Source organism: Hypanus sabinus, chromosome 8 (genome assembly GCF_030144855.1).
Source record: "Hypanus sabinus isolate sHypSab1 chromosome 8, sHypSab1.hap1, whole genome shotgun sequence".
Classification (NCBI taxonomy): Eukaryota; Metazoa; Chordata; class Chondrichthyes; order Myliobatiformes; family Dasyatidae; genus Hypanus; species Hypanus sabinus.
In genome coordinates, this window is record NC_082713.1 from 155,545,547 (window position 1) to 155,568,051 (window position 22,505).

Sequence of the window (22,505 nt, forward strand, 5' to 3'; positions counted from 1 at the left end):
TAAGAAAGCAACAGAAGGTTTGCCTGCTGTAGCTGTTACATCTCACTCCCTCTCTCTCTCCAACGATTTCAACAAAACAACCATAACCACCTCAGCATTTAATGAACTGAACTCTATACTTTCATATGACAATTAATTTACCCCTAGACATCAATAGAGCTTGTTTACTATTGATTATTATTGTTCCTACACTTTTAGGTATATTACTGCTAACTTGTTTTATATGTATATTTGCATTTTTGATATTGTATTGTGTAGTTTACTAATAAACACCTTTAGTTTAGTACCACCAGACTCCAACGGATTCTTGTTTCTCTGCTGGTCAGACACCCAGTTACGGGGTACGTAACAACATTAATCAGTGCAAAGACTGAATGAACCTCGTTGAAGTTCTGGTTAATTAAGTGTTGCAGTGGCTAGTGTGAGGTTTATTGGTCCACACTGGATTTCAGTGTACTACAAAATATTAGGATGTGATATAATATAAAGGCCCCTAACTTTTAGCCTTTGGAACAGTGTATCAGTTTCTACATGAATTCTTTCTTCCCCAAATGGCTTCCATTACTTCTGCACTTACTTACTCTGCATGCTATCTATTCTGAATCTTTGACTAAATTACATTCATTCAGTATTTTCTAAACTCTTTCTACAATTGCTCCAAATGGGCATAATGCTTTACCTCACCAGGGATCCCTGGCTGGGGTTCAATTCTTGCTGCTGTCTCTAAGTAGTCTGTAGTTCTTCCCGTGACTGCATGAGAGTCCTCCCAATTCCAAAAACATACACGTCAGGGTTAGTAAGTTGTGGGCATGCTATGTTGGTGCTTTAAGATTCAAGATTGTTTTATATCACTTTCAGTACACAAGTGTAAAGGAGAATGAAATAATTATTACTTTGGATCCGATACAGCACAAATAAAAACAGTAAGATAAAGAACACAATAATAATTAAAAACCAATAAATATAAATAAGTAAGATAGCTTATACATCTAAAGTGATGCTAGGTATAGGAGGTGACTAGCAGAAAATGATAAAGTAGTGGGTGGTTGGGTGGGATAGTGAGTGGAGGTGTTGATGGGTTTTACTGCTGAGGGAAAGTAATAGTTTTTGAGTTTGGTGATCCTGGCGTGGATGCTATGTAGCCTCTTCCTTAATGGAAGAGAGGAAAACAGTTCATGAGCAAGGTGGGTGGGGTTCTTCATGATGAAACAGGTGTTCCCCCCACCTTTACAAAGGTAGAGTGTTTCTATGAAACCTTTCTGAAGCTGAAATGGCATAAAGCAAAGAACTATTAATCTATAACCTTATAACAATTACAGCACGGAAACAGGCCATCTCGGCTCTTCTAGTCCATGCCGAACACTTACTCTCACCTAATCCCACTGACCCACACTCAGCCCATAACCCTCAATTCCTTTCCTGTCCATATACCTATCCAATTTTGCTTTAAATGACAATACCGAACCTGCCTCTACTTTTGCCCCCAAGTCTCAACTCATGTCCTCTTGTTTGAATCTCCCCTACTCTCAATGGAAAAAGCCTATCCACGTCAACTCTATCTATCCCCCTCATAATTTTAAATACCTCTGTGAAGTCCCCCCTCAACTTTCTACGCTCCGAAGAATAAAGACCTAACTTGTTCAATCTTTCTCTGTAACTTAGGTGCTGGAACCCAGGTAACATTCTAGTAAATCTTCTCTGTACTCTATTTTGTTGACATCTTTCCTATAATTCGGTGACCAGAACTGTACACAATATTCCAAATTCGGCCTTACCAATGCATTGTACAATTTTAACATTACATCCCAACTCCTATACTCAATGCTCTGATTTATAAAGGCCAACATACCAAAAGCTTTCTTCACCACCCTATCCACATGAGATTCCACCATCAGGGAACCATGCACCATTATTCCTAGATCACTCTGTTCTACTGCATTCCTCAATGCCCTACCATTTACCATGTATGTCCTATTTTGATTATTCCTACCAAAATGTAGCAAGTCACACTTATCAGCATTAAACTCCATCTGCCATCGCTCAGCCCACTCTTCTAACTGGCCTAAATCTCTCTGCAAACATTGAAAACCTACTTCATTATCCATAACACCACCTACCTTAATATCATCTGCATACTTACTAATCCAATTTACCACCCCATCATCCAGATCACTAATGTATATGACAAACAACACTGGACCCAGTACAGATCCCTGAGGCACACCACTAGTCACCCGCCTCCAACCTGACAAACAGTTATCCACCACTACTCTCTGGCATCTCCCATCCAGCCACTGTTGAATCCATTTTACTACTTCAATATTAATACCTAACGATTGAACCTTCCTAACTAACCTTCCATGCGGAACCTTGTCAAAGGCCTTACTGAAGTCCATATAGACAGCATCCACTGCTTTACCCTCGTCAACTTTCCTCGTAACCTTTTCAAAAAATTCAATAAGATTTGTCAAACATGACCTTCCACGCACAAATCCAAGTTGACTGTTCCTAATCAGAACCTGTCTATCCAGATAATTATATATACCATCTCTAAGAATACTTTCCATTAACTTACCCACCACAGACGTCAAACTGACAGGCCTGTAATTGCTAGGTTTACTCTTAGAACCCTTTTTAAACAATGGAACCACATAAGCAATACACCAATCCTCCGGCACCATCCCTGTTTCTAATGACATTTGAAATATTTCTGTCAGAGCCCCTGCTATTTCTACACTAACTTCCCTCAAGGTCCTAGGGAATATCCTGTCAGGACCTGGAAATTTATTCACTTTTATATTCCTTAAAAGCGTCAGTATTTCCTCTTTTTTAATCGTCATAACTTTATACAGGAAAAATTTTCGTAAAAGCAAAAATCCTCTTTGTAATGTGAAAACAGGTTACTAATACAGGTATTTTGTAAAAGCGGTGTAAAGCCAATATTCGTAAAGCGGGGCAACTTGCAGGTTGCCCCTGCACACCCTCAGACTGCGTTGATTGTTAATTCAAAAGGTGCATTTCACTATATATTTCGATATACATGACTGTGCAAAAGTTTTAGGCACATAAAAGTAGTTAGGGTGCCTAAGATTTTGCACAATACTATATTTGTTGAAATGGGGCAGTGAATGAGTTTGTAAATCTAGCGGGAGCACAGGATCTGGGGAATGGCAAGGGTGGAACTTGGTGGGAAGGATGTAGGACAGGTGGCAGATAAGGTGTGCCAGGGATTGGGGGGATGGGGATGGGGTGGCACCCAGTCCTGAGACACCAGACAAGCTCATCTGATTCTGAAACAATTAGTTTATTAATCATTACAGAACATCTCTCTGGTGCCACCCGTTCCCTCTGCTCTACCTTCGCTTCTTCACAACCATGATTCCCCTCTTCATGATTCCTTCCTACAACAGAGACCCATATTGGAATCAGTGGAGATGCGTCTCTACTAAAGGCGCACCTTCCCTCTGCTAGTCTCGGGAAAGGTGTAGCATCTGCTTCGCCGCACCCACCCCCCTCCCCAATCAGGGTCACGAGAGCAAGTGGTGGATAGCTGTATGAGCAGCGGGTGCACATCACAAGTTCTGGTTATGCGACCACTGATGCCAGGCAGACACTCTCTGATGAGCATTGACAACGGCTGGGGTCACCCATCTTGTAAAGACACTGCCCAGATGAAGACAATGACAAAGCACTTCTGTTAAAAAATTTGGCAGGAATGATTATGGTCATGAGACCATAATCATCTATGTCATAATAACACAGCACATAATGACGACGATGATCAGAATCAGGTTCATCATCACTCACATGTTATGAAATTAGTTCTTTTTAAAAAACGGCAGCAGTACAATGCAATAGATAAGATTTACTGCGGTGCTGTGCTAATGTCTTAAGTATATACATGTCCAAAACTTTTGCACAATACTGTACGTGTAACAAATTAAGCCAATCTTAATCTTTATTTTTGTAAACTGAATTACATTGTTATCTGGATGTTATTTAGATGGTGTCCTATGGTCTATTTCATTTCTTATATTCATGTCCAACACTGATTTGTTCCTTGTTGGACTGGATCCTTGGAGACATAATTGACTGAAATGATTTTTGGGAAGTTGAAGTAGCTGGTTAAATATCATCCACTTTGGAAATTAAGCTGAGGAACTTGAGTAGAGATTTGAAAATAAAACTATTTCTTGAAAACATGATAGAAACCAATAATACTAGAATGGGATGTTATGTGCAAGCTTAATAGCCTCGATGAGAGAGATTTAGTACAAAAGTTAATATCCTACCGGTATAATTCTCTTTGGAGTTCATTGTTTCTTTCTATTTCTTGATCCAGTCTAGTTTCAACTGATTGGTTATTCTTTACAAGCTTCTTTACTCGTTTCTTTTCAAGTTCAACCTTTTTGTTTAAAATAAGTATTTTTTAGACTCAAGAACTAAAGATACACATGAACAGTCAATTAGACAATAAAGATATGTAAATAGTATAAATACTACAAATACACTTAGAATCTTGATTTTTTTGTAACAAACATTTGTAATGTGTTTTACTGTAAACTTTTTTTAATCACTTGATTGCAATAGTGCCTTAAGTCAAGGCCAAATCATTATGATGTTAATATTAACCTGACCATTAATAAATAGGGTTATTAAAGAAGCTAAAAAAACATCTGATGTATAATCTATAAATAAAATATACAAATAATTTCATACAAATTTCCAAATGATTATTATTTCTGGTTTTCACAATACCAAATATTTATTACTTTGTTAATATAAATCTCCTTAGTCCAGATTTTTTTTTATCTGTAGGTGGATACTATATTTACATTTTCCCAGTTTTTCCAAGCAGCTTTTGCACAGGAATTATTAGAAATCCAAAATAATGCAAAGCTCTTTAGAATCTGGGATAAGGAACAAAAATATAGAATTGAAGTAGAATATGTAAAGTACAATTGAATAGCTAAAATTAAACTAGGAGAAAGGAATTGGGATTTTGAAAGCTATAGCACTGTTTTATATTAAATTTCCAAGAATAATTACATGAGTTCTAAACTTATAAAAGTTAATTTTCATTGAATTTGCTGGGCAGTAATGAAGGGTTACCATGCTATTTAAAATTCTCATGCTATTTGGTTTGGATAAATTATAAACATTTTGGCAGATTTTTGTATCCATCACATAAACAAACAATATGCTTTTATAACCAAAGTCTCTGATGAACAGGATAAGCAACTCACCAACTTCCATATTTTACCACACATATAGAACCATTAGAAGCTGTAGTGCAAATTACTGCAAGATGAACCAATATTTTGACATGTCCCTTATAAAAGAAATATCCTTAGTATTTGTAGATGTTTCCAATCTTTAAATTTATTAGCGTTTCTATGGAATATTTTTTTCTTGTAAACATGTATTATACTGCTAATGTTAATGATGTGGTTGTTGAAAAGCATAACTTTAAATCATTTTGTTTTGTCTGTAGTCAATCTGTTTTATTGAAACTACAATCTATTCTAGAAAATTGCTGCTAAAAATAATAAATACAAAATGAAACATTACAAAAGAATAAAATTTGTAATTGGAATTAGAAATATAAGAAAACTATTTTTGAAAAGCTTTGTTACCAAAAGCAATACTTTGATCCTGATCTTTTGATCAAAAACACAACCATTCAGACCCAAAGTATTAAACTATACAGAATATACGTAGGATTTGCTATGGAGCAGTTGCACTCAGATAATAAGCCATATAATTTTTCTTGTTTAAGAATGGTTTCTCTAGAAAGTACACAGGATTGAATTCGAGCATTTAAATTCTTAATAAATATCTCAAAATATGATAAAGTTGAATTATTATTCATGTAATTATTGCAGCCGGGTGCGGTGGTGAGCGAGTCTTCAGTGCTGTCTATCAGCCTCTGGCTCGCCACTGCCGGAGGTGCCTGCATATGATGGTCTCTGGCTCTCACTCACTGCTTCCCTGGGGAAGTCCTTGACCTTTCCTTCCCTCAATGCTGTCAGCGGATGGGGACTGGAGCAAGGCTTAATCCAAGCGAATTGTAGATTAGGACTCTATTCAAATAGTTTTTATGACGTGTTCTAGTTCTAGATGCTCTTTTTTGTTACTACTTTTTGGGCAATTTTGGAATTGGGGTGGCCTGTAGTTAATGAGCACTGATTTGAATAATACTGACGATCTTGTGTTTTATAATCTTTGTTTCTCGCTCACTTTTTTGTTGCCATTTGCATGTTTTTTTTGCATGCTGGGAGGGGAGTGGGGTTTGATATTTGATGTTTTTCTTTGAATGTGTTGTTTTCATGGTTCTTCTTTGTTTCGTGACTGTTTGTAGGGAAGATGAATTTCAGGGTTGTGTACTGTATACATACTTTGATAATAAATGTACTTTGAATCTTCGAAAAAATCTGGATGTATCCGAAGTAATTAAACGACACAGGCATCATTATATTGGATCATTTGTTTTACTTTTTTATTACCTGGTCTGATAGCTCTTTTTTAACTTTTTCCAACTGAGCAAGTCGAAGGCCAAGCTTAGATCGAGATTTTAGTTCTCCCTCCAACTGTTGATGTGAATCTTTTGCATTTTGTTGCTAAACAAAAATATAAAAGTTGTTTACTAATAGGAATAAATTGCTTTCTATCTACAGCTGTATTTTTGGTTTAATAAAAGTAATTGATGCCACACATTGTCTGCAGTTAGTTATCAAAATGGATATTGTTAAAGCAGCTGTATTCTAAAATTTAAATGCAAGTTGAAACTCTAGTCCAGCACCCTGAGGACCTGATCAGTGCCAGAAACTGCCCACGATCATACTCTTCTGAGCAGCAGAACTGTACAGAACACTCCATGTGTTCTGCAAGGGTTCTGTTCTTAAGAACTGTCAGTAACCTGAAGTTTCAGGCAGCTCAAAATGCTGTTGTCTGAGATCATTGTCAGCTGTGAGTTCAAAAGTTGCACTGGTAGGTTAATTAGGGACAGATAGTACATATCTTGGTTAATTTTTAAGAATCAATTAAAAATCTTAATTCAATCTTTTTCAGAATTAGTCAATAAATGGGGATTTGAATCACAGATGCAAAATACATTACATTTGTCTACAAAATGCAGGACCAGAGTGCTTCAAAAAATATTTCAATGGGCACGTTTCTCTTTGTAGAAATAATTTTACAGTATATTTTTGGAGCATAAGAATGTAATATTCAATATTTCAACATATTTGTCAGTTGTAATATTTGTTATTTTATTTCAATAAAGAGAAAATAACATGCACAGCTGTTTTGGTTTTTAGAATAAAAGCACCACATGCATTCAGCTTAATTAATGAAACATCAAACCTCTTGACTGAGTTGATCTTCCAAGTTAACCCTTAACCCTTGCAAATTTGTTATTAAGTCTTCCAGACGAGCATGAACCTGTGTAAGTAACATCATAATAACTATTATGATTTTTTGCATGATGATTCCAATGTGAGGAATGATATTAAAAACCATCTCATGTGATAACAGGGATAAATTAAGGAATGCACACTCAACATCAGCTGAGGGGGCAAACCTGGTACTGAAAGAAAAATTGTGAAGAAAAGGAATTTTACAGCAAGAAATGAACAAGAAAAACTGAATGTTCAGACACATTAAATATTACATATATTTCAAATTGCTATTTTTGAGAAAAAGAACTTCCATGAATTTCTGGTGATAAACTTAATGGATATCAAGTTTAAGTTTAATGATCATTCAAACCATACACGAGTATAGTGTTATGAATGCACCACAGCTCTGAGGGGCCGAAGGGGCGGGGGAGCCCCCTCCTTTGTGAGAATCGCAAGAGCATTATTGGGTTGGCTTAGAGGACCCAGGACATAAGAGAGAGAGACCTGGCCATTGTCTCCTGGAGACCACGTTTGTGGATTGGGGACTATGCTACGTGCAAGCCCTCGGGCAAAGTGGGCTGGTTGAGAGAGGGATTGCATCACCCCAACCTGATTGACATCCGAAACCCTGTGAGGAAGTATAAAAGAGGGTCAGACGCACCAGACGAAACGCTAGCGATCCCGCAATAGCGGGAAGCCATTTGAAGGAAGCCACGTGCATTCGGTTCCCTTGCCTGGGAGCTGGTGACTGGTACCACAGAAAACGACTTGGAACTAACAACGGGGAACCCACTCCCCTGACGCAATGGATTGGCCTCATAAAAGTCCCGGGCAAGTTTAAAACCATCTCTCTTAAACCCAAAAAGCTGCAGCTTGAAAGGACAGTGACTTTTACCTTTCCATCGGACAATACAATATCCCCTAGACAAACGACAGAGCTATTGCTTAATGGATGATTATTATTATACCCGCGTTTTTTAAGATTGAGTATTGACGACGTATATTATCTGAATGTTTGTATTAATCTTATTTTTGTGCCCCTTTATAAATAAAGACTTCTAAAAATAGTACCATCAGACTTCAATGGACCTCTCTATCTTTGCTGGTAAGTGATCCAGTTACGGGATTACGTAACAATAGCCAAACGAAACAGCATTCCTCTGGGGCCAAGGTGCAAACATTACCAACAGCAATTTCAGAAAACCATACAGTAACTGTCCAAAGAAAAAAAAATATAGAATAAGTCCCTGAGTGGCATCACTATAGATCGTCCTGGTCCAGTTTGTTCTTCCACTGAGTGAACACTGGAAGGCAGCACTGACAGGAGGGGCTATCACCCAAACCAGTCCGGATTCCAGTAGACCCAATAGAAGCCCCTGCTCTCTCCCACACAACCTCGAGTCTCTTCTCCTAGGCAGCTGCAACAGGTAACCCTGCAGCGTAAACCTAATCCTTGTCACTACCAGGGTAATGCAGCTCCTCTGCTGTCAGTCTCTCTAGTAAACCGCACTTGCAGTATTCTACATTACCAACATCTAGCAGGGACTTGCTATCACAAGACAATCATTCAATCAGTTTTTTTGGATCGTGCACCATCTCAGCACGATATGCAACAAGTCCAGGCGACAACTGAACAACAGTACGCAGTAAGTCCGGCTGGATGACTGTAGCAGAATATCTGATGGTGACAAGAAGGCGTACAGGAGCGAGATAGATCAGCTGGTTGAGTGCTGTTTCAGCAACAGCCTTGCACTTAATGTCATTAAGACCAAAGAACTGACTGGGGAATTAAAGGGTAAGATGAAGGGACATACACTAGTCCTCAATGAGGGATCAGAAGTGGAAAGGGTAAGCAATTTCAAATTCCTGGGTGTCAAAATCTTTTATTTATTGATTGACATACAGTGTGGAATAGGCCCTTTGGGTCCTTCAAACCATGCTCAGCAATCCCCCAATTTAATTGCTAATGACAGGACAATTTACAATGACCAATTAACATACCAACAGAACAGGTAATTCGTTGGACAGTGAGCAGGAAATGGTGCATCTGGAGAAAAGCCACACAGTCACGAGAAGAATGTACAAATTCCTTACAGGCAATGGCAGGAATTGTATCAGGGTTGCTTGTACTATAAAACATTGTGCACTACACTATTGAGCTGCCCCCGAGGACCTATCCTGGGTCGAACATGTTGATGCAGTTACAAAGAAGGCACAGCAGGGTCTGTAATTCATTAGGAGTTTGAGGGCATTTGACATGTCAACAAAGATGCTGACAAACTTTTACAGATGTACCTTTTCTACTTTTTCTCTTTTTGCGCTATTTATTTTTAACTACAGTCAGCCCTCCTCATCCACGGATCGGGAAAACCTGGAAGTTGACTCTCCAGCACTTGTTGTTTCAGCATGTACAGAGTTTTTTTCTTGTCATTATTCCCTAAACAAAACAGCATATCAACTATTTACATAGCACTTACATTGTATTAGTACTATAAGTAATCTACAGATGATTTAAAGTATACGGGAGGATGTGCATAGGTTACCGCGGAACGGGAATTGAAAAAAAAAACAGAAGTTCTCAAAGTCAGAACAGGTACATCTGGTATTATTTAGTGTCAGTTAGTCAAACGTTTGTCTTAGTATATAGTACCATAAATTCTGGTGTATAAGCCGACCCGGAGTACAAGCTGGCCCCAATTTTCAAGGTTAAAAAATGACTTTTTCATGTTACCTTTGTATAAGCTGACCGACCTCTTTTGTAGAGGTTTTTGACTTAACCAGAAAAGATCACAAGATCTCACATGCCAGTACTCAGCTTTGCTGGATCCGGAACCTGGAACTTTTGTGAACCAGTACCCGCTAAGAAAACAGGCCTACACATTGTAGAGTGTTATAGGTGAATTCTTAATAAATAAATCAGGGAGTGAAGTTTTGGATTAGGTTCCCAATGGTAAAGAATACTCTGAAATGTAACCCCCGTGAAACCATTTAGCATCCATTGTAATCTTGTTAAAACACAACACGGGGTGGCGGGATCAGTACATGTACTCAGTATTGAGTTTGTGACCACCATGTACAAAAGATTAAAATGAATGCGATATGATGCTGGCTTCAAGCTGGTGTTGTTGATTTTGCTAAAGGAACGAATAATTCTGCAGCTGCTAAGAAGTTTAATGTAAACAAGAAACAAGTGAGAGAGTGGAGAAAGGCAGAGGACACACTAAGGGAAATAACAAAGACGAAGTGTGCAAACCGCGGGAAAACATGCCAGTGGCCAGAACTGGAAGAAAATGTTTTAGAGTGGGTGAATCACCAGCAACTGTCTGGATACGTTGTTACCAGAGAAATGATTCGAGTTCAAGTGGTGAAATTGGCCGAAAAACACCGTGAGGTCAGCGAAAATTTCAAAGCTATGCGAAGTTGGTGCACCCGACTTAAGAATAGACATGATCTTGTGTTAAGACAGAAAACAAAGATTGCTCAGAAGCTGCTGAGGGACCTTAAGATTACAGACTTCCAATCGTTAGTAATCAAGCATCGAAAGGCACATCCACTCTCACTGAGTGGTAATGTGGACAAGACACCAATGTTCTTTGATTTTGCTGGCAATCACACTGTCAATCAGAAGGGGAAGAAAACAATCCTTGTCAAAACAACTGGACACAAGAAGCAAGTTTACTGTCGTGTTAATGTGTATGGCTGATGGGATCAAACTACCACTGATGGTGATTTTTAAAAGGAAAACATTCCCAACGGAAGAAAAATTCCCGCGGGGTGTTGCTCTTTACGTTCAAGAACGCGGCTGGATGGACAAAGCGGGTTGCTTGAAGTGGGTTAAAGAGGTGTGGCGTCGATGTCCCGAAGATTTTAGAAAGGAAAAGTCACTACTTGTCTAGGACATGTTCAAAGCATACTTGTCAAGTGAGTCAAAAGCAGCATTGAAAGCTGTAAATACAGACATTGCAGTCATCCCCGGTGGTTTGACGTCCATGCTCCAGCCACTAGATGTGAGTTTAAACAAACCATTCAAAAAATTCATGCGTTGACGATGGAACAAATGAATGATGTCTGGAAATCACTCATTCACTCCAGTGGGAAATATGAGGGCTGCATGATAATGAAGAGTGTGAGAGTTTCAAGCTCTGAACGTTTGACAACAACAGTGTGTATAAGTTAAGAAACAGAATGTGTTTTGTAGATCTTTTCTTTTCTGTAGATTTCCAAAGTGTTTGTATTTTCTTTTGTATTTGACTCAAAAACAGCCAATAAATATGACCTGTATATTCCTTTTTCCAAAGTTGGCACAATCTGTATAAGCCTCCTCCCCCCCAATTTTAAGACCAAAATTTAGGGCCAAGTTCTTGGCTTATACACTGGAATTTACGGTATATATTTTACCTTTCTATTCATATAAAACACTTAAGAAACGTATGCATTTCAATAATTAAACCACTGCGTTGCTTAGTATAATAACTGTAGCTTCCATCGGGGCAGGGCCTTCGCACGCTCAATTAATCTCACTTTATCCTTTAGAAGTGTTCTAATCATTGACCGACTGCAGCCTAACGCTTTTCCAAGGACCGATGGCGTTTCACTTCTTTCCGATCGCTTTATTATTTCCACTTTATTTTCAATTGTGATCATTTTCCGGAACAGAAACATTGCGGCCGCCGGGTCCTAAAGCCCACCGCACTGAGACAGGTTAAATAGGGTCCGAAGCTATGCCGGGTCCTAAAGTCCACCGCACTGAGCCAGGTTAAATAGTGTCCGGAGCTATGCCGGGTCCTAAAGTCCACCGCACTGAGACAGGTTAAAAAAGGTCCAGAGCTCCGCCAGGTCCTAAAGTCCACCACACTGAGACAGGTTAAATAGGGTCCGGAGCTACGCCGGGTCCTAAAGTCCACCACACTGAGACAGGTTAAATAGGGTCCGGAGCTACGCTGGGTCCTAAAGTCCATCACACCAAGCCAGGTTAAATAAGGTCCAGAGCTCCGCCAGGTCCTAAAGTCCACTAACTTGAGCAGCCGTGTTTTTTGGTATCCACGGACTGTCCCGGAACCAATCCCACATAGATTAGGAGGGCCGACTGTTATATATTCTTATTGTAACTTAGTTTTTATTATTATGTATTGCAATGTACTGCTTTCACAAAACATCAAATTTCAGGACATATGGCAGTAATACTAAACTGATTTTGATTTGTGCACTGTCTTGGCAAAATGATGCACAGTAAATTCAGGCGACAATCAAAAGCAGTTTGCATAAGTTCGGCTCCATCGCTATCGAGCAACTCGCTGATGGGATAGGCCTCTGCAGTACTTAATGTTCTTAGTATCCAGTAGTGATTGCGATTATAAAATATAGAAAATGAACAAATGCACCTTTGATTGGACCCAGAGTAGGTACTGTGTTCCAGTATCCCACTATTTTACAGGAAGGATATTTCATGTGTTTATCAAGGTGTTGTTACTTTTTTGTATCTCTGTATCATTATATATTGCCAACAATCAAGCACTTATGATGGTCAGGGTCAGAAAGAGTGACTAGACTAGTCTCTGACACTGTTTCCATTTCACAAAATCTTCCTTTTTAATATTATCTACCCTTACTTGAAGGCCCTTCCCCCCAGAAAAAACAAAGAAACTGATTATGACTTCCAGTAGAATGTCTATATTCTTATACAAGCTCCACAAAAGCAAATTAAAATGGAGACCTGATTTAGTTCTGAAGGGCTGAATAGTGAAATCGATTTTAACCATATAACAATTACAGAATGGAAACAGGCCATCTCGGCCCTTTTAGCCCGTGCCGAATGTTTACTCTCACCTAGTCCCGCTGAACTGCACTCAGTCCATAACCCTCCATTCCTCTTCTGTCCTTATACCTATCCATTTTTTTTTAAAATGACAATATTGAACCAGCCTCTACCACTTCTACTGGGAGCTCGTTCCACACAGCTACCACTCTCTGAGTAAAGAAGTTCATCCTTGTGTTACCACTAAACTTTCACCCCCTAACTCTCAACTCATGTCCTCTTGTTTGAATCTCCCCTACTCTCAATGGAAAAAGCCTATCCACGTCAACTCTATCTATCCCCCTCATAATTTTAAATACCTCTATCAAGTCCCCCCTCAACCTTCTATGCTCCAAAGAATAAAGACCTAACTTGTTCAACCTTTCTCTGTAACTTAGGTGCTGAAACCCAGGTAACATTCTAGTAAATCTTCTCTGTACTCTCTCTAGTTTGACACCTTTCCTATAATTCAGTGACCAGAACTGTACACAATACTCCAAATTTAGCCTCAATAAATGCTTTGTACAATTTTAACATTACATCCCAACTCCGATACTCAATGCTCTGATTTATAAAGGCCAGCATACCAAAAGCTTTCTTCACCACCCTAACCACAAGAGATTCCACCTTTAGGGAACTATGCACCATTATTCCTAGATCACTGTTCTAGATTTTCAACACTCTGATTTTCAACCCTATGAGAACACATGGATTAGATAAATAAGTATGGTCTTAAATGTTTCTCCAAAAATTGAAGTTCAAATTCTAAATTTTGTGTTAATAATAATAATATTTATTTGATCACAATAGGTCTACAAACAATGCCATACAACACTCATAACCTGCTTTCGAATCAACTATTTTCAGAATTTATTATCAGAAAAATGTCACTTGTAAAAGATTTCTAGCATTCAGATGAAATAAAAATATACAATTAATGGATAAAGCATTCTACATTTGTAATTCTATATTTGGTAATATACGTGGGCTTTCGGCTCTTCTCTGCAGTCCAGTCAAATCGAGAAAGGAGGCTACACACAGGGCCAGGGTGAGAGATTTAAAAACTAGCATTCGCAGCCTTTCAGCTTTTCCTGGCAGTCCAATCAAATCTGATAGTGGGGGAGTCTAGGACCAGAGGTCACAGCTCCACAGGTACGTCCATTTAGAATGGAAATGAGGAGGAATTCCTTTAGCCAGAAGGTGATGAATCTATGGAATTCGTTGCCACAAGTGGCTGTGAAGGCTAAGTCACTGGGTGTATTTAAGGTGGAGGTTGATAGGATCTTGATTTGTCAGGGCATGCAAGTTTATGGGAGAAGGCAGAAGAATGAAATTGAGAGTGAAAATGGATCGGTTGGGGTGAAATGGTGGAGCAGACTCGATGGGCTGAATGACCTACTTATGCTCCAATCTCTTATAGTCTTAAGTATACTATAATCAATTGCTTTACTAATAGAAATATGTGGGAAGACCTTTGAAATTGTGACTAAGGTGACTTCATCTACTTAGTATTCTTGGTATTGAATTTTAATCAAGATTTAAATTTTACTAATGTATCTTCTCAACTGTACATTTTCTCATCTGCAACACTGCTTAGATGTGTCACTGTATCCATCTGTCCAACAGCCTTCCAAAAGCAATTCTCTATAACAATATTCTACAACAATAACCCATATATATCTATCTATATATATAGTCATTAGATATCAGGAAACATGTTTGATGTTGACTTGATAAAGCAATTTCCCAGATTATAGTTTAAACTTATGCATTCAAATTTACATGAGATTTAGCAGGGCTAAACAAATACATTTCTGAAATGGACCACCTTGATAAAGTTCACCGTTTCTCAAAAATACTTGGCCTTCTTCCAAAGGTGAGCAGATTCAATATCATAGATTATTATAAGTAGTGCAATATTAACATTAACTGAGGATGAAATAGTACTGCAAGAATGGGAAATTCTGTGACGAGGCTTAAAGAGAGTCATAATTTAAATTTATCAAGGTGTTTGTGTTGTGTGGGGTCATCATTTTATAGAATTGACAGGCATTTTATTTTGACTGGCACCATTTCAATGGATAGTAGATGACATTACAAGCTATGGCTCTAAGGGGCAAACTGAGTCTTGCCTAGGATGCTTTAAGTGAAGCTGATATTTTGAGATCATAAACTTAAAATGAATATCTTAGAAGGAAATGCTGGTTTTCTTAATCTGAACACTGACAGAATGGAACTACACATTCATAACCTGCAGCTCCTAAGAATTCAGGAATCCTAAAACTGAAAATCTATCCCATTGAGTAAACAGTCATTTGCGTAACATTTCCAGAGGCAACTCAATAACATTATGGAAAAGAAGTTCGTCTTTAGCAATGAGTAGTTTGGAAAATCTGCAGTTATCAGGAGTAGTAGAAAGTATGAACTAAGCTACTTAACAGATGATTGTGCTTTTTTTGCATCCCAATACTGTAACTTTAGAAACAAAAATATCCTTAAATAGGAAATAATAGTTCTATGTTGAGGAAATGTACACTTTTGTATAAAATACCTTGCTGTGATTTTGGAAATTTGCAAGAACCAAAAAAGCATTAAAAAGTTGAACATAAAATAAGCAATATGCCCTCCTATTTCTGAATTATACCTCCTTTGGGGAAGTCTTCATTGTGTCAGATCTGTGGGATGACGACACACAGTGGCCACTTTATTAAGCACGTCCATTCATAAATGCAAATAGATGATCAATCATATGGCAGCAACTCAATGCATAAAAGCATGCATTGGTCAAGAGGTTCAGGTGTTTGTTTAGACCAAACACTAGAATGGAGAAGAAATGTGATCAAGGTGCTAGATGGGGTAGTTTGAATATCTCAAACTGCTGATCTCCTGAGATTTTTACACACACCAGTCTCCAGAATTTACAGGGAAAGATGCCAAGAACAAAAAAAAAAATCCAGTGAGCAGCACTTTTGTGGGTGAAAACTCCTTGTTAATGAGAGAGGTCAAAGAAAAATGGCGAGACTGGATCTAGTTGACAGTAAATCAAATAACCATGTGTTACAACAGCGGTGTGCAGAACAGCACCTCCGAATGCACAATATGTTAGACCTTGAAGTGAATGCCTACAGCAGCAGAAGACCATAAACATACACTCAGTGGCTACTGTGGTACAGACGGTACCTAATAAAATGGCCACTAAGTAACTTTCAATCAGTTGGTTTCCTCTCAGACCTGCGGGAGGATTAGTCTCAAAAATAAAATTCTTTAGCTCTCACTAATTTCTCAATGCTTTCCTTATGGTTTCTAATTTTATAAGACCTTCACTTAGGAAGGCCAAAACTATAGATAAAATACTTTTATAATGGATATCAGAGAATGCACATGACACAAGCACCCAAAGGGCAGCAGAGGACGCAGAAAGGAAATACAAGAGCAGCCAAGGCCTATTTCACTGCATTGCTGCATGTACAATAGCCAACAATCAGATGATGTGCAACCTGAGCTTTTCAGAAACAGGCTGAAATTATAGTGTAACAAATCTTAGATGTTTTCCATTGTGACATCAATACAACAAAACATTTCATAGTTGCAAAAGACTATTCTTGAAAAATACATTCAAAATAAACTTAAAATGTTATTGAGTTTACACTTACTGACTGGGACTCTTTAAGTTCCTTCTCCAGTAACTCAGATTTGTTTGTTTGCTCTTTTGCAGCAGCTTCTAATTTTGCATTCTCTATCTCTAGCCTGGAACAATAATAGGGCATGATATATGTTCACAGAAATTAAGATAATGATAATGAATTGATATATTCACTAAGTTTAAAGAAGCATAAATGTGGGTAAATTCAAGGTTCAAGAGTATTACACATTTATTTTTTGGTTAGCATGATTCAGCCACATCCAGTCTAAATTATCAAAAGGCCAAAGAATTTTAATTTAAATTATATTCACCACAAATCATTTTTTTTTTCATTTTTAGGGCTAATTTTAAAACTTCTGCACTATAGGCTGGCCCAAACAATGATTACAATCCACATTAAATAAATGAAAATTTCTGCAACTAGTTCTCATGTACAAAGGTTCAAAGAGGTACTTGCATAATGGCACTTGAAAGGCACATTTTAAAACTTTACATTTACTAAGGAATTACAGGCAGTCCCCGGGTTACGTATGAGTTCCGTTCCTGAGTCCATCTTTAAGTCGGATTTGTACGGAAGTCAGAACAATTATTTAGCGTCAGTTAGTCAAACATTTGTTTTAGTATATAGTATATATTTTACCTTTCTATGCATATAAAACACTTAAGAAACGTATGTAATTCAATAATTAAACCACTGCGTTGCTTAGTAATAATTGTAGCTTTCATTGGGGGCAGCGCCTTTCAAATGCTCCATTCTCACTTTATCCGTTATCCTTTAAAATTGTTCCGATCATTGACCAACTGTAGCAAAACGCTTTTCCAATGACTGATGGAGTTTCACCTCTTTCCAAACGCTTTGTTATTTTCCACTTTATTTTCAATCGCTTACCGTCAATGGAACAGAAACACTGTGGGCGGCGGCTCCCGAGGTCCGCTGGGTCCTAAGGACCACTGCATTGAGACAGGCAAAATGGGATAAGTGGGGGCTGTGCTGGGTTGGGTACTTGATCATCCACAATATTCTGTGTGGGAATTTAAACTGGAGGTGGCAGTGTTTTTTTTTTAAACGAGGTCGAGTTTCGAGCTTGACATCAACCCAGCACGGATGGTACAGAGTCACTGGATCGACATCAACCTGGCACGGGAACAGTCTATCACTGGATTGAACTCCGTTCTCCAGCCCGACACTGATCTCACTGCGCCACCAGCTGACCAGAACGGGGGGGGGGGTGGGGAGTGCAGGCAGGGTCAGGGTGAATCTTACTAAGAAAAATTTAAGCCAAATACAAAGTTAAACACTCAACACAATGTCAACGGCAATGACTTAAAATGGCGGACGGCATCGAGACCTGACTTAAAATGGCGGATGGCGTCGCAATCCAACTTAAAATGGTGGACAGCGTTGCAATCCAACTTAAAATGGCGGACAGCGTTCTCCTTCCTTGGTTCGTAAGTACGAGTTGTCCGTAAGTCGGACGTTCGTAACTCAGGGACTACCTGTAGTTAAGTGTTCCTTGCTTTAAAGGAAAATTGCATGGTTACTTAGCATCAATCTACTAAAGTTTGCATAACACAGATTAAAATGATTCTTTTTTTTGTGATATAAAATACTTTCAGGAAGCTATTAATAAATATTCATGGAATAATGCGGCATGATATATCTATTAAAACTGTGCTCTAAAACACTGCCTTGACTTGGGTGAGTTCGTGAAAGATATTACGACAGCTAGCATTCTGAATATTAATGCATATTTGCATGATTACCTACTATGCTCAAAGTGAAAACACTTGAAGCCATTTATCAGACTGTAACAGTGCAATGACAAGCAGAACATTTCATTAATCTTTGCTGATGTTAATTACAATGTTTTGTTATGAATATACCACAGCTCTGAGGGGCCGAAGGGTGCGGGGTAGCCCCCTCCTTTGTGAGAATCGCAGGATCGCTATTGATTTGGGTCAGGAGACCCAGGAAATGAGAGAGAGACTTGCGGAATGTCTTGACACCCCCCCCCCCCCCCCCAGCGATATAAAAGCTACGGGAAACGGCCATTGTCTCTTGGAGAGGGACTTGTGTATTACAATACTGTGCTACGTGGAAGCCCTCAGGCAAAGTGGGCTGGTTGAGGGAGGGATTGCATCACCCCAACCTGATTGACATCTGAGACCCTGTGAGTCAGGATAAAAGAGGGTCTGTGGGAACAGCCCCTCAGACGCACCAGAAGAAACGCTAGCGATCCCGTAATAGTGGAAGCCGATGGGAGAAGGCCACGTGCGTTCGGTTCCATTTGCCCCGGAACCGGTGGCTTTTACCACGGAAGAACGGCTTTTAGCTAATAACGGGGAAACCAACACCCAACGACTCTCGAACGGTTGACATTATAAAAGGACTGGGCAAGTTTTAACCCATCTTTCTCTCAAACCAAAACGCTGCAGCTTGAACGAACCAACAGTGACTTTTATATTTCCATCGGACAATACATTATCCCCTAGACAACGATAGAGCTATTTCTTATTGATTATTATTATACCTGCACTTTTAGATTTAGTATTGATGACGTATATTATCTGTATGTTTGCATTGATATTATTTTGTGTATTTTTATCAATAAATACTGTTAAAATAGTACCATCAGACTTCAACGGACCTCTCTATCTTTGCTGGTAAGTGACCCAGTTATGGGGTTCGTAACGGTTTTAAGTATTATTACCTACCGCAGAATCTGTTCTTCAAGATGTTTTGTAGCCTCATTCCTTTGTGAGGAGGTTGAAAAAGCTTCTTGAATTTTCTGGGAAGTTGCAATCTGATATTCTTTCTCTTTCAAAGCATTCTCCAACTGCTGAATTTTCCTTTCTGATTGCATGTTTTTGTCTTGGTTCTCCTGTAACTATAAGGAAAATACGTTCCAGTTAATGCTCATAAGTAAGATATTGTTTCCAGAAAAATACAGTTTAAAGACTATACTTATATAAAAGCCATCAGATTACTCAGCATGCTGGGAGGCCTGTGACATTTCACTTAGACAATGAGGCAATTAAGTTTTGTCTCAATTGTTATCCTAATGATAATTCAGAATGTACAAGTGACAGTATTAGGCAAATTATTATTTTGGTGCTAACTTTAATCGTTTTTTTTTAGAAGAGATTACTCTTTACACTTTGTACTGTTAACTCATCAGTAATACAGCTGTTTGTGATATATAGAAATGACCTGGATGAAAACTGGAGAATAGTCGAATAATAATGAATTAATTATTATAACCTTTTAGTTTTAATCAGGAAATGTATCCAGTGGAAGTAACACTGAAGATGAGAAACTTCAAGATTCACAATTATTTAATTTCATTTCCAGTACACAAACATAAAGGAGAATGAAATAATTGTTATTTGACTCTGATGCAGCATAAATAGAAAACAAATAAAATAATAATAATAAAAACATAATAAATATAAATATATACGGTAGTTTATATACATAGATTGGCTACACAGTGATGCTAGATACAGTGATCTGTACACAAGGTGACTGACAGAAAATTATAAATAGAGGTGGAGGGGAGGGTTAGTGGGTGAAGGTGTTGATAAGCTTAACTAACTGCTTAGGAAAGTCACTGTTTTTGAGTCTAGTGGTCCTAGCCCCCAAATATCACATTTAAAGTCCACCAGTTGAAATAAGATGATAACACCTGTCAGAGATTGAACATTTCCAAGTGCAAGTGGACATGAAACAAAAAAAATAATCAAACCCCTACTTAAAAAAATACATCTGGAAATCAAAGACATTGATTAGTCAATCTTAGGTTTTAAAAACAGAAGTCCTGGTTGAAATAAGAGCAATCCATATGAGTTAAAGTGTCAAAGGATCTAGATTACTAAGCACTTTTGATAAAATACTTCATATGATAAAGGTACTTTGTAATAAAGTAAAGAAAGCCAGAACATGCAGAATCAGGAGAGCATCAGAGATAGATTGTGTGTATCATGAACACAGTCACCAGAGAGACACTGAAGCTGGTGGATGTAGAAGTGTCTATTCAACAAAAACAAGCAACAGGCATCATATTTGAGTATCTCTAGAGGAAGAGGCCTCCTGGCCCAATATTACACAACATTTGTATATGCTAAAGACAAAGGTAACAGCAGACAATTCTATAGTTACAATCTATCCACAATGCTTCCTTTAGTTTTCACACCTTCGCATCCACACTCCAGACACACAAAATGTTTGATTTGTAATGAGCTCCAGGAAAACTATTGTGCAAGACTGCATTTTAAATCAATCTATAATCCATATTCATATCTAAAGATTGGTTGCTGGTGAAGTTATTATTTGCTATATATCCTAACTCCAGAATACGCCCTAACAGATTGCCAGTTACATGTATTAGGAAAAGATGAACAATATGCTGCTGGATCTAATTTCTTGAGGCTTCTAAGCAATAAAATCTATTAGGGAATTTAAAGAAAACTTATTTATTCAGATAGAGATGAGAACATGCAAATATAGGCATGCAGAGATATACAAGGATAGGATTTTAGGAGTGACTTTGTGCTATGCAGAAGCAGCACTTGTTTCTACACTGTACAGTGTTAAGTACAATAATAATTAGTTCCAAATGATACTTCTTTGCTATGTTAGACATTTTTATATACTTGCTGTTCTTATGAGCAAATCAATCCGTCTATTACAGAAATATTTTATATTTAATTTTATATCACCCCTTCAGTGTTCATACTCACCTTAATTTTCAATTTATGCAATTGTTTCTGTAAGTGATTTTTCTCACCCTCTATTTCATTGCGAGAACGTGTGACCACTTCCAAAGAGGCCTCTGACATAGAAAGTTTTTTCAGCGAATCAGCGAGATCCTGTTGAAGCTGCCTCAATGAAGCCTAAAAGAGAATATCCCAATATTATAATGCATTCATGTTTTACCTTTAATATTAAAAACAATTTCAACAATGCATCACAGAGATTTCATAGAACATAGAATAGTACAGCACACTACAAGCTCTTCGGCCCACAATGTTGTGCCGACCCTCAAACCCTGCCTCCCATGTATCATCAGATAAAATTGGATACTGAAATAATATTGTCCAAAAGTTTAGGTAAAATCTGAGCTATGAAGAGCTTTAAAGGAAAGGAAGTGGAGAAAATTAGATATGATGGAAGAAAATGTAAGAGGTAAATGGTAGTACTCTCACTACTGAGTCATAGAAGCTCATGCTCAAGTTTGGTATTAACACAAACGACCAGTGCCACCTCCATCCCAAGATGGTGATTCTGGTCGGTGAACTGAATCACATGGCACTATTTGAAAAACAGCAATAATTATCTCCATGGTCTAAAAACATTTTAAAAAATCATTAAATGTCAATTGTACATTTTATTAGTGGCCTTTTATATAACAAATATGTGGAAACTGGCCCTTGCTTGCATATGACAATTATTTGCTGCACAGTCCTTCGGTAACACTCTTAGCTATTAAATGTTCTGGGACATGAAGGTAGTCCTATATAATTTTTACTTTACATTTTTAGTTTCAGTTACTCAAACAGTTCCAGAACACAAGGTTCCATATTGTGAGAGAAAATCATTTTGCCGATCTTTTTTCTTCCATCATTTAATGAACAAAATAGCATAGTATTCCATCAAAAGACAAAGTAC

General features: G+C 38.0%; 1 protein-coding gene across 2 annotated transcripts in view; it reads right to left on the minus strand.

Annotated features, from left to right (window-relative positions):
* The window catches only part of si:ch211-272n13.3 (ankyrin repeat domain-containing protein 26), a 128,271-nt gene that overhangs the window by 24,114 nt on the left and 81,652 nt on the right, over positions 1 to 22,505 (minus strand). For both annotated transcript variants that reach the window (XM_059978311.1, XM_059978312.1), the window contains 6 exons: positions 21,578 to 21,730; positions 19,553 to 19,725; positions 16,848 to 16,941; positions 7,366 to 7,443; positions 6,507 to 6,620; positions 4,293 to 4,405 (listed from right to left, as the gene is read on the minus strand). In XM_059978311.1, coding sequence (XP_059834294.1) covers positions 4,293 to 4,405; positions 6,507 to 6,620; positions 7,366 to 7,443; positions 16,848 to 16,941; positions 19,553 to 19,725; positions 21,578 to 21,730 — 725 coding nt within the window. The remainder of the gene's footprint in view (positions 1 to 4,292; positions 4,406 to 6,506; positions 6,621 to 7,365; positions 7,444 to 16,847; positions 16,942 to 19,552; positions 19,726 to 21,577; positions 21,731 to 22,505) is intronic.